The following is a 17,280-nucleotide window of genomic DNA, read 5'->3' on the forward strand; positions in this document are numbered from 1 at the left end:
TAGCGATGCCCAGAGTGGCTGTTCAGCATCCCTTAGCTGGAAACATTTTCTTTTCCTACTCTAGTTTATCCTGGATACTCCAAGATAATTTAGTTTCATGAGAAAATGTTACCTGAAGAGGAAAAACAAACAAACAAACAAACAAACAAACAAACAAACAAGAATTGTGAAGACAGGCCAGGTAGAAACTGAATTTTTGAATTACGTAGGCCCCTCTTTGGTTTTAGGTGAAAACAAAGACAGAAATCAGGATGCTAGCAAGTCTTTTCAAACTGGGCCATGACAAGGCAGTCATCCTTTCAGATGTCTTTGTCTCTTGGTCACATCTGTGTTCGCCCAGTGTCCCTATGCGATAAAGCTCTAGGCGCGACCCCGCCACGGTGAGGGTGTTCCTGGGAAATGCCCGGTAGCTTTCCTTACTGACTTTGACCCCCACTCTAGCAGTGGCGCGATCTGGGCTGGCTTCCGTTCCCATGGTTTCCCTTCGGGGGTCCACGTGTAGGAAGCTGGCCTATGGGGGAAGTCCAGGCAGGGGCAGTCCTGGGAAACCGCGTGAGGCTCTCCCGAGAGTGGGAGGGACTAGAGAGGTCAACTGCAGACCGGCCTGGGCTTCTAAGCTGTAGGTCTTTCCTCCCCCCCGCCCCACTCAGGATACAGGGAAGACGAGCACGTGCTCTCTCCGAGCTGTAGGGACCCTTTCGGCAGCCGAGTGAGACCGCAGAGAACAGGTGGCTAGGAAGAGACCTTCACGTGCCTGCCGGAAGTCTCAGGTGCATCCATCCTCCTTGTTTTTAGAGACTTGGAGAGGAGTGAAAAAAAAAAAAATCCCGGCCACGCCCAGAGGAGTCAGGACTTCTACTAGGAAGCCGACCACATCGGACTGATGGAGACCAAAAACACGCCCGGAGGACTGAAGATGAAGCAGGCGAAAAGTCATCTGCTAGAGGCTCTTGGAGGGTATGTTTGTAAGCTGGGAGACGTGGCTGTTTCTAGAAAATAGAAAAAAACGGGGAGAATTTTTAAAGCAGCGCTATTTTAAAGATTTACTGGTATGTTTAAAGCTTTAAAGCTACCAATGAGGAATTAATGCTCAAAGTACATAAGAATTTTCCAATTAAAAAAAAATACATGTTACATGTGCGAAATGAGGTTATGAGAACATGTAGCAAGGCCGTTTTTGTTTTTTTCTTCTTCTACCAGAAAGGTACCGTTTGTTTTTACTTTTGTAATTTCTCAAAATTGAAATACTTTGCCAGCAGCGGGTAAACTTTTACAATTTCTTGGGCTAGAAAGGGCTTCTGGGGTAAAATTACAAATATTAATGATACTTCAAAACACTTAGAACTTTACAGTGATTTGCAGGGGAGCAAATGGTATGTGTTAGCACTGAGCACTTTCAAGCCATATCCAGTGTGTTTAAGGGGATGAGCATGAAGTTATATACAACTATTTCCTTGTAGACACTGTAGACATTGTTTAAAAGTTTATACTTTCAATCCTAGCCACTATTAAAGAGGACATGACTGTGCTATTCAATTTGAACGTCTCAGCCAGTGTTGTGCAGTCATATCTATATCTATATTATATTTTTATCAGAGACATAACTGAAGTCCAAAGGGTTTGGATGCACCTGCTGTCCAGTTTTTATAGATCATACATCGTTGTGACTGAATTTTGGAACTTTATCAATTCCTTTTTTTTTTTTTTTTAAGGAAACTGCCTTTAAGATGAAAACAGCTACTGAAAATTCTGTACCTCAGCCATCTAGAACAAGTATGGTGACTACTTTGTAAGCTAATAGCTTTTTTCTGTCTTTATTAAAATACGATTAACACATGAAAATTGGGTGTACTCAGGGTATACAACACGCTTATTTTTTTTTCCTGAAACCGTAAGCACAGTCAAGCTAAACACCATAAGCTACCTGTGAGAATGCTTGCAATTTATTGTGGACAATATTCAAGAGAAATACCAATGGCAAACTTTGCTTGTTAAATTCTGTATGCTCTTTTAAAGCTCTTTTTTATGCTCTTTTAAATGTCTTTTAAAGACATTTCTTGAGATGAAAATTTGTAGTCAATTCTGAAAAGTGTAGCGCTAGAGTTCTTAACTAACTTTCCTTCCTTCTCTATTTTTATTTTTATTTTTTTGAGACAGGGTTTCTCTATGTATCCCCGGCTGTCTTGGACGCGCTTTGTACACCAGGCTGGCCTCAAACTCAGAAATTCACCTGCTTCTGGAGTGCAGCAATTAAAGACGCGTGCCTTCACCGACTAGCTGAGTTCATAAATTTCTTAAACGTTTTAATGTGTAATTCCTGTTTCATTATCACATGGCAGGTTAGGTATGGATGGCCTTGATGACGAATTCCTTGAATGGTAATATTGTAGCTATTTTATGTGCTATATAGATTTTTTTAATATTAAGGGAGAAACTAGTATACTTTAATGAATATAGCCAATGAGGAAAGTCTTTGGAAATCTCTTATTTATGCAAAATACAGGCCTTTGAAATATTTCAGGATAGTTTCATCTACTCAGAATCAGAAATAACAGGGTTGGAATTTAAAATGGGATGTGTGTGTGTGTAAATCTAATTTCATTATAAATTTGTTGCAGTTTATCGCCCATAAATGCACAACTATATGTGTGTACAAAAAAAGAAAATGGGAGTAGATTTGCAAAGATTATGAATGTTTAATTGAAGAGCTTCTTCCATTGCTTTTATTCCTGAGCAAGATAGGGCGACTTTCTAAAATCTTTGCAAGCACTGTATCTTAGGAGAAAACACCGTAAGCCTAAATGAATACAAAACAACAGCAACAACAAAAAACATAGGAAGCATTAATGGTTAATGTGTGACGGGAATGTGGTTGTCCTCCAATGTCAAATGAACCTATGAGAAAAACTCACGTCCGTCTTGACTGGGATTTATAAAGTCACTCCGGGAGAGACATAATAATACGGAGTTGGGATGTGGAGTTCCCTGGACCCTCCATTTAGAATTCCTGCCATGTTGCTTTCTACCGAATATAAAAGTCCATGGTGAGAAAATGGAGGATTCCTTGGGAATCTGATCCTGAGACCAAAGTCACCTGACCTGGTGCCTAAATTTGCATTTCTCTGGGAGCTAAGTTCCAGAGTTCTCTGTTTTTTTACAATCCCTCACTGAAGCAAAGGACTTGGGTGAGAATACAGTCTTGGCTGAATAAAGGGCAGATTTGTTAAGCCTTCGTAGAGTGTCAATGGAGTACTTAAAAACAAATCATAGCAAACAAAACTAGGTGCTACAGGCCTGTCTTATGTCCCCCACCAGAAAAAAATGAGGAGGCAGCTTTCTTTCCTGGATCCTTCCTCTCACAACTCCCCCCCGCCCCCACAGCCTGTGAGTGGGAGTAGAAGGGACAGGGCTAATCAGGTTTTCCAGAATAATACTGTGACCCAAAGAAAGTTGTTTTCCAATACCCCGTGGTGTGAGTGTATCTAGCAGTGAAGGAGGGTTGGCTGTTTGGCCCTGAGCAGACCTCCTTTAATTTCAGAGTAGGAGCTTGAGACAAAGATTGAATCCAAGGAAAGATAGTAATGGGGAAGTGAGAGGGTGGTTGCAGGACTGAGGACAGATGCCAAGTAGGTCAATACTTGGAAGTCATGTGGTCCATAACCAGTGAAGTCAGGACAGACCCAAAGCACTCTGATGGTTTGGGGGAGACTCTGGGTATTTGTTTTCTAGCTCTGCTACTTGACCCATAAGGTCAAGGTCCCATAAGCTGGGACTTAGATGTAGGAGGTAAGGTTGAAGCTGTGCTGGCGCCTCAACAGATACTCAGAACTTATGCTTCATTAACACGAGTAAGAAGAGCTTAAAGATAAGAAGTGTGTGCCATTGTGCCACACCAATGAATTCCATCGGCAGGGATCAGATTTACACATTCAGAAGGCTCAGGGGCCTTTTCTAGGCCCAAGAGGTGAACAGATACAGTGGCTATGCAGCTAGTGGAAAGTGTTCTCCAAAGAGGCATACTCTAGGGCACTGCTTCTCAACCTTCCTAATGCTGCGATCCTTTAAGACAGTTCCTCATGTTGTGACGCCCAACAGGGACAGTATTTTCATTGCTGTTTCACAACTAGTTTCACTATTATGGATCATAACGTAGATAGATGTTTTCCAATGGTCTTAGGTGACTCCTGTGCAAGGGTTGTTTGATTGCCCCCCCTCCCGCCAAGGGGGTTGTGATCCACAGGTTGAGAACTCTGGAGGGACACCTTCTCACCTCAGTTTGGAAGGGTTGAGAGTCTGCTCATTTAACCCTGTTGTCATTCTAGTAATAAAAATGAAACTCATGATACGCGGGACCTGTTGATTCAGGTTAGCAGGTGCTCTCCAACTGCCCGCTTTCTTAGCATTTTCTGATGAAGATTCCCCATAGGTCTACCAAGATATCCTCGTATGGGAATTCCTAGGGGAGTTGGTCACAGCATAGTAAGAAAAACCCAGTATTTCGTGGGCTTCACTGTACATGAACATTTCCATCTCTCTGTGCCAATGTTGATAGCTGACCGCGTTCAATAGAGGAAGGAATGTTATTCTGCTATATTGCTCTAATGTTTGCTCACCTCTTGAACTCTTGCTTACCCAGCATGTTCCACCTCTGCTACTAAGTCTTCATTCATGTCTACAAGGACAAAGAAGTTACTGAGGAAAGTGATGATGGGCCTGGCTGTCCTTGAGGATGCTCTTGATTAAGGTAAGCCATGGAATGAAGAGAAAATGGAAACAGCATGTTTCTCTGGTCTTGAGTAATATATGAAAGTAATAAAGTGACCCATGCCTTCCTTTGCTTATGATAGATAAGCAGGTGGTGAGAAATGCTGTGCCCACTAGGTAAAGCTGTCTGCATTGAAGGAATAGTTTCTCCATGTGCTAGACTAAGGAGGCTGCATATATGAAGACCGTGCATTGTTTGTGAACATAGACTTGTGTACCACAGATAAGGTAGGCCAAAGCCATAGAAATCTTAAGGTGTGAGAATTTTGTAATCACATACGTTTTGGTTTACATTAAGGATTTGGGGAGGGGCATGCATGCAGAGGGTGGAGGAAGGGAGGGATTGGGATGGGAGGAGGGAGAGAACCACAGGGGGGGATATAGTGTGAATAAAGTGCAATTAATAAAGAAAAAAAAGAGACTACATCTAGCCAGAGATGACTGCAAGCCTAATGTAGTAGTACCTTCCTGGGTGCCAGGAATTCAAACATGGTACTATGACAGGATATTGCAGCTACAGCTGACTGTGATTTCTCCTCAACCATTATATTCACATCAGTTCAAAGGCTATCTTAAAATGAAAAGGTCAAAGGAAAGAAACATTGCAGGAAAGGCATAATGGACCCCTATCTTTTCCTTAGCAGAGTCTTAAATTCATCTGTACTAAAGTAAACTCCCGTAATGCCCCTCATGCTTTAAGTCAGCAAGAGAATGAGAGCAAAGCCATTGAAACAGCTTAGGTTATGTGGAGATTTACAGAAGTGCGCAAGCTCTAACCAGAAAAGCAATATTGTTGATTGATTCACCACTTCCAATGTCAATGGTTACATCAGTTAGCCTTTCTCATACACATCCTTTGTCCAAAGACTGCCTCCTGAAAGTGGTTACTCAGTCACACTCTACAGGAAAATGCAGAGGTGGGCATGAAGAGGATTGGTGAAATGCATTTTTAACAGTAGCAATGGAGCAGGGAAAGGGCCATTTACCAGGTTCTGTGTGCACCTTACTCTCCTTAAACTTTTGGAACGTTGAAAGCCACTCTCCAGATTGTCTTTAGGGGAGAGATATGTGCCTTTGGCTTAGAAATGAACAAAACAAATTGCTGGAACTTTTGGATTTTATGATAGATAAGCAGGTGGTGAGAAATGCTGTGCCCACTAGGTAAAGCTGTCTGCATTGAAGGAATAGTTTCTCCATGTGCTAGACTAAGGAGGCTGCATGTATGAAGACCGTGCATTGTTTGTGAACATAGACTTGTGTACCACAGATAAGGTAGGCAGCTATTTCGGTTAGGGAATATAAAAATTTCCCTACTTGTTACATACATATTTAAATAAGTTGATCATAGAAAAGAAACATGGATTTGAAAAAATGAATAGCTACAAAGAAAATATCTGGAAACCTTCAAACCAAAGAACTGGTTGTGTAAATGCCATTTGTTTATTTGCCTTAAAGTTTTATTATTATTAGAGGTAGTATTGCCATTATTGCTTATTTATTTTATGTGGATGGGCATTTTGTCTGCCTGTCTGTCTGTGCACTCCATACGAATGGTGCCCATACCGGCCAGAAGATGGCATCAAATCCTCTGCAAGTGGAGATGAGCCACCTTGTGGGTATTGGTAACAGAACTCAGGTCCTTTGGAAGAGCAGCAAGTATTCTTAACCACTGTGCCATCTATTCAGCCCCAGCCTTGAAGTTTTAAATTATTCTTGTATTTAGAATTAAAATGTTGAAAATAGAAAACACATCTGAAATAATTTTTAAAAAAGAAACCAATACCATTCAAAACATAATTGGAAAATAATGTCTATTTCTCTAAAAACAGTATTTCTATGCAAAATTTAAAGAGCATACTTTATTGGCATGTATTAACTGTACAAAGTAGCGGGTTTCACTTCTGCGTTTCTTTTTTGTGGGGAGGGGATCAGGGCTTGAGACTCCCAAATTCAGACTAGTCAAGAATTCATGATGTAGCACAAATTTTCCTCAAATTAGTGGCCATCCTCCTGCCAATCAAGTGCTGGAATTAAGCATGAGCCATAATTCCTGCTAGTTATGACATTTTCATTTAGATGTTTAATATACTTTAATAATATACATCCCTCCCATTACTTTGTTTCTTGCCACACACTGTCACCGTATTCCTGTTTGTTTGTTTGTTTTAGTTTTTTTTTTTTTTTTTTTTTTTCATTTTTTGAGACAGGGTTTCTCTGTGTAACAGCAGCCCTGGCTGTCCCGGACTCACTTTATAGAGCACTCTGGCCTGGAACTCATGAAGATCTGCTTGCCTCTGCCTCCTGAGTGCTGGGATTAAAGGCATGTGCCACCATGCTTGGCTAAAGGCCTCACTCCTAAAAGACCTCACTCTTAATTTTTATGCACGTGTAGTACTATCATTAATTTCTACATCTAATGACATATGACAGGGTTTGTGATATGAGACCTTAGAGCAATATCAACAACTTCTGTCAGCCTGTATACATACATGTTGTCTGATAATACAACAGCAGGATGCAATTAATCAAACAAAGATGAGATACCTATAAAGCACATAAGAGTATTTGCTCGATTTGTAGGGATATTTTGTTTGTGTGCTTGCTTGTTTGTTCGTTTTTGCCAAGATGCATGTTAGTATTGAAATACTATGAATAGTATTGAAATACTGTAAGGGAGCTGGAGAGATGGCTCAGCAGTTAAGAGCACTGGCTGCTCTTGCAGAGGACCCTGGTTCGATTCCCAGCACTCACATTGCTGCTTCCAGCCTCCTGTAACTCCAGTTCCAGGGGATCTGATGCCTTCTTCTAACTCTCATGAAATCAAGGCACACATGTGGGGAACCTGCAAGCCAAACATTCTTATAATTAAAGTAAATAAAAATAGTTTTTAAAAAGGAAATGCCTTGAGATTTACTCCCGATGCACACACACCAAAAAGTGTGCTGGTGACCTTTTCACTTTTTATCCATGACTACTTTGTAATTCTAAGGAATGTTTAATTTTAAAAACCACAGAAATTAAGGGGAAACATTAAAATATTATATATTCCTGGGCTAGGTGTGGTGACACTGACTTTAATCTCACCGCTCAGGAGTCAGAGGCAGGTGAAGTCAAGCTAGCCTGGGCTATCCACTGAGACCACTAAAGGAGAAAAAGTACATATTCCAAAGAATAGTTAGCATGATTGTAAGACCTCAAACTGTAATAACTGATGGGGAAAACCTATCTGAACACTTGATGTACAAAATAACTAGGGTTTTAGATTAAAGTGTGTGTCGTGTATGTGTGTGTGCGCTTGCTCATGATGTGTGTGATATGTGGATAGGGAAAATAAGAGAATATATAATGAAGTTATTTCTTTTCTTTCTTTTTTTTTTTGGTTTTTTGAGATAGGGTTTCTCTCTGGGCTGTCTTGGACTCTCTTTGTAGACCAAGCTGGTCTTAAACTCACAGAAATATGCCTGCCTCTATCTGCCCAGAGTGCTGGGACTAAAGGAGTGCTCCAGGCTGTTTCTTCTAATATTGATTATGGTGCCTGCCCTTTTTTTTTGGGGGGGGGGGCTTTTCAAAATGAGAACAAATTGCCAGCAATAGTGCTATTTTTTGTAGTTTGGAAGAGGATCTATTTTTAAGAAAAGATTTCCATGTCAGGAAACTACAAGAGACTGTAGAGAAAACTGCTCAGTGTGTGAGTCAAATTGTCATTAAGGTGGCAGAACTGCACATTTATATATGTATGAACATAATATATAGCACATATAAATAAATACATTAAATGAAATAAGCATTTCTTACAATGATTTTCACTAAAAATGAGAACTTGAAATTTTTATATGTATATTTGTCACACTGCTTAGGAATAAGGAGTGAAATCTATTTGTTATCTGGTGTCTTGATTCTCCCCTCCCCCCTTTTTTTCTTTCTTTTTATTTTTTAGTTATTTTGTATTATTTTAGGCACTGTCATACATTAGCTTAGCTTTGCCTGGATTTACATGTAGGCTGGCCTCAGACTTGTGCTGTTCCTTTTGCCTCAGCCTTCAGAGTATTAGGATTACCTAGCTGAATCACCGTACTTGGCTCAAGGGGTGGACCTTTCTGTGCAAACCAGAATGTAAAAACTTGTATTTTTAGTACAAACTTACTGTTATGTGTGAAAGTAAATTTTGGACTCTACATTGGAACAGGCCTCAAGGAAATAATCGAAAAGGTTATCAGTGGTCATATGAGGCTTTGTGGGAATTTTTTTTTTTTTTTAATGAATGGTTATTTTCTGAATTTTTGACTTACACTATGTGGTAGAACCTAATGGGAAAATAGTTTTAATACTTTTCTCAGGAACACAAACAATAACACCCAAACAAATCATAGGAAATCTATTTAATGACATGGCAAAATGCTGTGTTCAAATGGTAAATAAATGTGTCCATGCAACCAGGCGGTGGCACAATCCTGTAATCCCAGCACTCAGAGAGGCAGGAAGATACTATGAGTTTGAGGCCAGTGTGGTCTACAAAGCAAGTCCAGGACAGCCAAGGCTACACAGAGAAACCCTGACTAAAACAAAACAAAACAAAACAAAAAAACAAGTGCCCAGGTAGAAGCAAGGCCTGTCTTCAAAGGAAATAAGAGATGATAGTTTATTCTGGAGCCAACATGACCAGGACCCAGACACATAAATAACATGTTCCATAACCAAAGTAGTTTGGTTATAAAACAAAGTCATAAATCAAAGTATTTGTCAAATATATTGGTAGGGTTCACAAGTATGTGAATTAAACAGCCAAGGGAAGAATTCTGACTTAAGATTCAAAATAAATACCTTTCGGGTTGGTGAAAGCTAGTGGTCTACTAAGAATACATTTTAATAGTAACAAGGATGTTAGGTCAGACAAAGGTTGGCAGTGGATGGCTTTCAGAGATACTGAAAGTAGTCCAAGATAGTTTGACTCTTGCTTGCAAAACCCGTATAACCTTAAAGTTCATTCTATAGGCCTTGTAGGATCTTTAACATATGGGCAGCTTCTGTTCTTCCTTCTAGGAGCTTTCTTTAATTCATAAATGCCTAAGAAAAGACTTGAGTAACCTCTCACTGGAATACTCTCCACAGTCTTTTAAGGTCATGGCCAAAAGGCCAACAATTCAACACACAGTCTATGGCCTGTTCTTCTTTCAGAAAATGGAGAGTTACTTGGGGGATGTGAAAACAAACCAAAAAAATGGCATATGGTTTGTAACCTGGAGAGGTACTCCTGGTTCCCACATTTTTCTTTCTTCATTTTTTTTTAAAATTTCACTTAATTTTTGTTATCCTGGGATCCTTTATCAAGCTAATAGCTTGATAACTTGGAAGAACACTAGGGATGTGATGCTAAGTGGGGAGAAGAGCTGTGAGATATTTATTTCATTGTATTTTCTCCCTTGTTCTTTCCATAGAAGGGGCTGGAATTCTTAGGGTAAGGCTGTTGTCCTACGTCAGCTGAGACGACCAGTAATGTACCAAACCTGGAGGAAATAAAATTATTAATTTTTGAGACAGGATCTCTAAATGTATCACTGCCTGGACTGTAATTTACTTTGCAAATCAAGTGGGCTTAAACTTACAGAGACCTGCCTGCCTCTGCCTCCCAACTGCTGAGATTTAAAGGCAAGCACCACCATGCCCAACTTAAAAGTACTTTTTTCTTCTTTTTTTTAATGCTAATGAACATAATGATGTTCGGCTTCTGTTTGGATTTAGGGTTAGAAAAAACAGACAAGGAAGGCTTTTTTTCTGTTTACTTTTATCTTTTATTCTTTTTTAATGACCCTACTGGCTTTGCTTCCCGGATCGTTCATTTCTTGATTTTTTTTTTTTCCGTTTCTGTTGCTGTGGGCTGGAGGAGGAAAGTTTGCAGCGAGAATAGTTAGCATATACAGAGTATTTCCCATTTCCTTTGTTTTCTCTTTATCCAAGTGCCTGGTTTTATTTAAAAATTTGGTGTCTATTTTCTGGTTTGTTTGATTGTGTGGTTGTTGGTTTTTGTTTTTGTTTTTGTTTTTGTTTTTTTTTTTCAAGGCAGGAATTGGGATTCTCTATGGAGCCTTGGCTCTCTTAGACTCACACTGTAGACCTGGCTGGCTTCGAATTGGCAGATATGCCCCTGCCTGTACCACCCCAAGGGCTGGGATTACAGGGACCAACCCCAGGGCTGACCTCTTCATTAATGTGTATACAGTAAAAATGTGCTTCAAGATTTAGAAGCCAAGTAACAGGAAGTGAACCCTCAAGCTCATTGTAACTGAGGAACACAACACTTGGGTTACATGTTCTGGGCCCTCGCTTTGATCTCAGTCCAGGAAGTGGAAACTAATTCATGTCTAATAGTGTGCCTGGAAATCTCCCAGTTCTTAATATTGTGGTGGGTATTAATGGCAGTACATATTTTTTGCTTGTTTTTTTTTTTTTTTTTTACTTTCGAGATGTGGTTTCTCTGTGCAGCTATACCTGTTTTTGAACTCAGCTCTGTAGACCTGGTCCGCTCTCACCTCTATAAGTCTGACAAAAGATCTTTCTGCCTCTCCCTCCCTAGGGCTTCCACAACCACCGCCCCTGGTATATTCTATTTATAATATGACTCGGAGAGAATTTGAGGAAACAGTTGATGGGGGCAAAAATGATATATATAGCCAATTAATCTACTGAGAGATTTATATTTCTTTGCCATCAAGGGGATATCCTCATCACATCCCTCCACTAACGGCCCATGGAGTCATGCAGAGAAGGAGCTGGTAGGAGGGTAAAACCAGAGGGTAGACATTTTTGTAGGAAATTTTCTTTTCTTTATCATCTTCTTAGCCTTTTGTATGTTGTGATTTCTGATTTTCTGTTTTAGTTTTTGTGTATCTGTGTCTTATGCTTGTGTTTATTTTAATTCTGTTTTTTTAATTTATTTGCTTGCTTGCTTGCTTTCTTTCTTCTTCTCTTTCCTCTCTTTCTCTCTCTCTCTCTCTTTCTCTCCCTCCCTTTCTCTGTGTGTCTGTGTCTCTGTCTTTATCGCTCTTTCTTTTTCATGATAGGATCTCTGTAGCCCAGGCTGTACTGGAACTAACAAAGATGTACCTGTTATTTCCCCTGAATCCTGGGATCAAAGGAGTGAGTCACCCTAAGGTCTCCCGTTTGTTTTCTAAAGAGAAAGAGAAAGAAGGCCTGCATTTGAGTGGCTAGGTTGATGGGATTTGGGAAGAGACGGGCAAGGGGGAAACCATGATGAGATTGTGTTGTCTGGAAGATGACTTGTCAATTAGCAAAGCAAAGAAAAATATTTGATGAGGAATGACTATGTTTTCCCTCCGTTTCTCAGTAGAGAAGTGAAGGATGAACAAGGTGTCTCTGTCCTACTGGAAATGCAGGAACCCTCTTGCAGGGACCACAGTCACAAGAGCAGTGTCTGAGGCGACCTCCAGGTTAGCATGTGAGGACACGGACAGCAGCCAGGTATGTGGTCAGTTGGTAGCTCTGCATTTCACACAGGCTCTGCCTAGGCTGGTGGAGCAGAGAAACTCCATGTGATCTGAGATGCTGGGTGAGAGATAGGAAACACATTCCCTCAGTCCATGGGGGCTGCGACTCAACTAGGAGAAAATATCACGGGAGGAGATGGTAGGTGGAGGCCCCAGTGTGATTTTAAGGAGAATACCAGAGCCAAGGTACAGCATTTGGTCTCCACCCTGGCAAGCTGCTAAAACCCCAGCTGCCATGTTTCTTGCGGAATTTTCATCTTTATTTTTTTCTAGACGCGGAGGGCGGGAGAAGAGCGCTCAAAATGGCTCTTTGCTTGGTACATAGGGCAATACTGCCACCGTGAGGAATCAGTTTCAACTCAGACAGCGCCATGCCCGCTCCCTGCCAGCTCCCTGCACTCAGTCTCCCTACAGCTGCAGTGCTCAACCTGTGGGTATAGCCCAGGAGACATCATGCTTGTTAGCATGAAGATTGGTAACAGTAGCAGAGTTCCAGCTGCGAGGGGCAGATATCTTCCTCCAGTTTTGGGAAAGGCTGTGGTCTGGCCGTTGCTAAGGGTCCATGGTTGGACTCCTATCTCTTTTGCTTTTCCCCTCCTAGAAAATATTTCATAGCTAAGCGGGAGCAGACCCCTTCGTGAATAGCGCTGGTAGACATTTTGATGAAGGTGAGGGACTGGGGAGATACCTTAATGGTTCATCTTGCCCTTCAAGTCGCCACCCCTCCCTCCTCCCTTTATATTGGCACCCTGGAGTCAGGGCTCATTGCAGACTCCAAACAGGAAGCAGATGGGCGGGGTCTCCTATTCCTAGGCTCCCAGTATAAAAGTACTGGCTGGTGTACAGGGTCAGGAGCCAGCTGAGGGTTGTGTTGAGAGAGTACTACAGCCTGCACTTTGGATCGGGCCTGAGCACGAGTCAGGGCAGCCCAGTCAGGCACCAGCAGACACTCATGTTTCCTGTAATAGCCATCTTGCGCCAGTGCTAAGAATCATGGGAAGACTGAGCACAAAATGCTCAGTCATTTTAGAAACTCCATCCTGAGGAGTGCAGCAGAGGAAAGGGTAGGAGCTTGTGGGTGCCTGCCTCCAGCCTCTCCTGTGTGGATAAAAGAGACCTTACCAAAACAAAACAAAACAAGCAAAATATCTACCACTCAGATATACAGACACCAAGGAAGAGGGCTGCCCTGAGGTTTGCCCTTCCCTTCTTGGAATCGTTTTAATGGCATTTTAACTTTTTGTCTTATTTATCAGATGAAGCCAATCTGAGGCCTAAATTTAGTAGAGGCCATAGGACTCTTTTCCTTCCGTTATTATTTCCCAATTCCTTGGTTTTCGCCTTGTTCAAGTGCCTAGTTTTACTCAAAGATTTGGTGCCTACTTTCTTCTTCTTTTGTTTGTTTGTTTGTAATTGTTTTCAAGACATGGATCCTCTGTACAGCCTTGGGTTTCCTCCACTCACAGTGTATACCTGGCTGGCCTCTACAGCTCTAAGGAAAGATCTTTCTGCCTCTGTCTCCCTAGTGTTTGCACCACCACCAGTGCTGGTTGGGCCCTGGCAAATATTGTTTATAATATGACTGTGATGGAATTGAGATAACACTTGGTGAGGGAAAAATTAAACACACACACACACACACACACACACACACACACATATGTATATATGTAGCCAGTTAATCTGCTGAAATCCTTATATTTCTTTGTCATCCAGGAGATATGCTCTTCTAATCCCTCCCCTCTGGACCCATGGTGCTATGCAGAGGAGGAGGCAGTAGGAGTATAAGAGCTTGAGGGCATAGGTAACCCCTTGAAAGGGTATGTTGGACCCCAAACAGAGCTGACACACAGTAAAACTCCCAGAGACTGGCAGCCTGCACTGTGCCTACACAGGTTGAAACTAGACATGGTGCCAGGGCTGTTCAAGGCAGGTGGACAAAAGGCCCTCCCTCCTAAGCAATAAGCTGTCTCCTGTTGAAAGGCACTTGCAAAGGAACTGTTAGTTTTCCCTGATGGACCCCCATTGGGTATATAAACCACACAGAAGGGTAGACCTTTTTGTAGGGAATTTTTTTTTTAATCATCTTTTTGGCATTTTGTATGTCGTGGTTTCTGATGTTCTGTTTTAGTTTTTGTGTATCTGTGTCTTATGCTTCTGTTTATTTTAATTATGTTTTTTGCATTTGCCTCCTTTCTTTCTTTGTTTCATTCATTCTTTCTTTGCTTCTTTCTTCTTTCCTTTCTCTCTCTCTCTCTCTCTCTCTCTCTCTCTCTTTTTCTCACTCTTCCTTTCTCTGTGTGTGTGTGTCTCTGTCTTTGTCGATCTTTCTTTTCCATGGTATTATCTCTGTAGCCCAGGCTGTCCTGGAACTAACCAAGATGTACCTGTTTTGTCCCCTGAATCCTGGGATGAAAGGCGTGAGTCACCCTAAGGTATCTTGTTTGTTTTCTGAAGACAAAGAGAAAGAAGGCCTGCATTTGAGTGGCTAGGTTGATGGGATCTGGGATGAGATGAGCAAGGGGGAAACCATGATGAGATTGTATTGTCTGGAAGATGATTTGTCAATTAGCAGGGAAAAGAAAAATATTTGATGAGGAATGACTGTGTTTTCCCTCCGTTTCTCAGTAGAGAAGTGAAGGATGAACAAAGTGTCTCTGTCCTAGTGGAAATGTAGGGACCCTGTTGCAGGGACCACAGGTCACCAGAGCAGTGTCTGAGGGGTTACTTGTCTCTGTCTCTTGTCAGGTCTTCAGACAGAGTCGACAAGAGTTGTACATGGAGCAGGAAAACAGGAGGCGACCTCCAGGTTAGCATGTTAGGACGGACAGCAGCCAGGTATGTGGTCAGTTGGTAGCTCTGCATTTCACACAGGCTCTGCCTAGGCCGGTGGAGGAGAGAAACTCCATGTGATCTGAGATGCTGGGTGAGAGATAGGAAACACATTCCCTCAGTCCATGGGGGCTGCGACTCAACTCAGGAGAAAATATCACCGGAGGAGATGGTTGGTGGAGGCCCCAGTGTGATTTTAAGGAGAACACCAGAGCCAGGGCACAGCATTTTTGTCTCCACCCTGGCAAGCTGCTAAAACCCCAGCTGCCATGTTTCTTGCGGAGTTTTCATCTTTATTTTTTTCTAGACGCGGAGGGCGGGAGAAGAGCGCTCAAAATGGCGCTTTGTTTGGTACATAGGGCAATACTGCCACCGTGAGGAATCAGTTTCAACTCAGACAGCGCCATGCCCGCTCCCTGCCAGCTCCCTGCACTCAGTCTCCCCACAGCTGCAGTGCTCAACCTGTGGGTATAGCCCTGGAGACATCATGCTTGTTTGCATGAAGATTGGTAACAGTAGCAGAGTTCCAGTTTCGAGGGCAGATATCTTCCTCCAGTTTTGGGAAAGGCTGTGGTCAGGCCGTTGCTAACGGTCCATGGTTGGACTCCTATCTTTTTTGCTTTTCCCCTCGTGGAAAATGTTTCATAGCTAAGCGGGAGCAGACCCCTTCGTGAATAGCGCTGGTAGACATTTTGATGAAGGTGAGGGACTGGGGAGATACCTTAATGGTTCATCTTGCCCTTCACGTCGCCACCCCCCCCCTCCTCCCTTTATTTTGGCACCTTGGAGTCAGGGCTCATTGCAGACTCCAAACAGGAAGCAGATGGGCGGGGTCTCCTATTCCTGGGCTCCCAGTATAAATGTACTGGCTGGTGTACAGGGTCAGGAGCCAGCTGAGGGTTGTGTTGAGAGAGCACTACAGCCTGCACTTTGGATCGGGCCTGAGCACGAGTCAGGGCAGCCCAGCCAGGCACCAGCAGTCGCTCATGTTTCCTGTAATGGCCATCTTGCGCCAGTGCTAAGAATCATGGGAGGACTGAGCACAAAAGGCTCAGTCAGTTTAGAAACTCCATCCTGAGGAGGGCAGCAGAGGACAGGGTAGGAGCTTGTGGGTGCCAGTGTCCAGCCTCTCCTGTGTGGATAAAAGAGACCTTACCAAACCAAACCAAAACAAGCAAAATATCCACCACCCAGATATACAGGCACCAAGGAAGAGGGCTGCCCTGAGGTTTGCCCTTCCGTTCTTGGAATCGTTTTAATGGCATTTTAACTTTTTGTCTTATTTATCAGATGAAGCCAATCTGAGGCCTAAATTTAGTAGAGGCCATAGGACTCTTTTCCTTCCGTTATACAGGGTATTTCCCAATTCCTTGGTTTTCGCCTTGTTCAAGTGCCTAGTTTTACTCAAAGATTTGGTGCCTACTTTCTTCTTCCTTTGTTTGTTCGTTTGTAGTTGTTTTCAAGACAGGGATGCTCTGTACAGCCATGGGTTTCCTGCACTCACACTGTACACCTGGCTGGCCTCTACAGCTCTAAGGAAAGATCTTTCTGCCTCTGTCTCCCTAGTGTTTGCACCACCACCAGTGCTGGTTGGGCCCTGGCAAATATTGTTTATAATATGACTGGATGGAATTGAGGAAACAATTGGTGAGGGAAAAATTAAACACACACACACACAGACACACACACGCACACACACACAGACACACACACACACGTATATATGTAGCCAGTTAATCTGCTGAAATCCTTATATTTCTTTGTCATCCAGGAGATATGCTCATCTAATCCCTCCCCTCTGGACCCATGGCGCTATGCAGAGGAGCAGGCAGTAGGAGTATAAGAGCTTGAGGGCATAGGTAACCCCTTGAAAGGGTGTCTTCGACCCCAAACAGAGCTGTCACACAGTAGAACTCCCAGAGACTGGCAGCCTGCACTGTGCCTACACAGGTTGAAACTAGACATGGTGCCAGGGCTGTGCAAGGCAGATGGACAGAAGGCCCTCCCTCCTAACCAAGAAGCTGTCTCCTGTTGAAAGGCACTTGCAAAGGAACTGTTAGTTTTCTCTGATGGACCCCCTTTGGGTATATAAACCACACAGAAGGGTAGACCTTTTTGTAGGGAATTTTCTTTTTTAATCATGTTCTTAGCATTTTGTATGTTGTGGTTTCTGATGTTCTGT

The 17,280-nt window shown here is 42.5% G+C and overlaps 1 protein-coding gene across 4 annotated transcripts in view; it reads left to right on the plus strand.

The window, feature by feature from the left end:
* Window positions 1-569: 569 nt before the first annotated feature.
* The window catches only part of LOC110541750 (uncharacterized), a 66,345-nt gene continuing 49,634 nt past the window's right edge, over window positions 570-17,280 (plus strand). The window contains exons 1-5 of one of the 4 annotated variants that reach the window (XM_060375495.1): window positions 570-957; window positions 1,713-1,789; window positions 2,158-4,744; window positions 12,107-12,240; window positions 15,015-15,104. In XM_060375495.1, coding sequence (XP_060231478.1) covers window positions 15,082-15,104 — 23 coding nt within the window. In that variant the 5' untranslated portion in view covers window positions 570-957; window positions 1,713-1,789; window positions 2,158-4,744; window positions 12,107-12,240; window positions 15,015-15,081. Of the gene's footprint in view, window positions 958-1,712; window positions 1,790-2,157; window positions 4,745-5,209; window positions 6,037-12,106; window positions 12,241-15,014; window positions 15,105-17,280 lie in introns of those variants that run through there. The other 3 variants (XM_060375492.1, XM_060375493.1, XM_060375494.1) reach the window with 3 other exon arrangements.

This window comes from Meriones unguiculatus, chromosome X (genome assembly GCF_030254825.1).
Source record: "Meriones unguiculatus strain TT.TT164.6M chromosome X, Bangor_MerUng_6.1, whole genome shotgun sequence".
In the NCBI taxonomy this organism is placed as follows: domain Eukaryota; kingdom Metazoa; phylum Chordata; class Mammalia; order Rodentia; family Muridae; genus Meriones; species Meriones unguiculatus.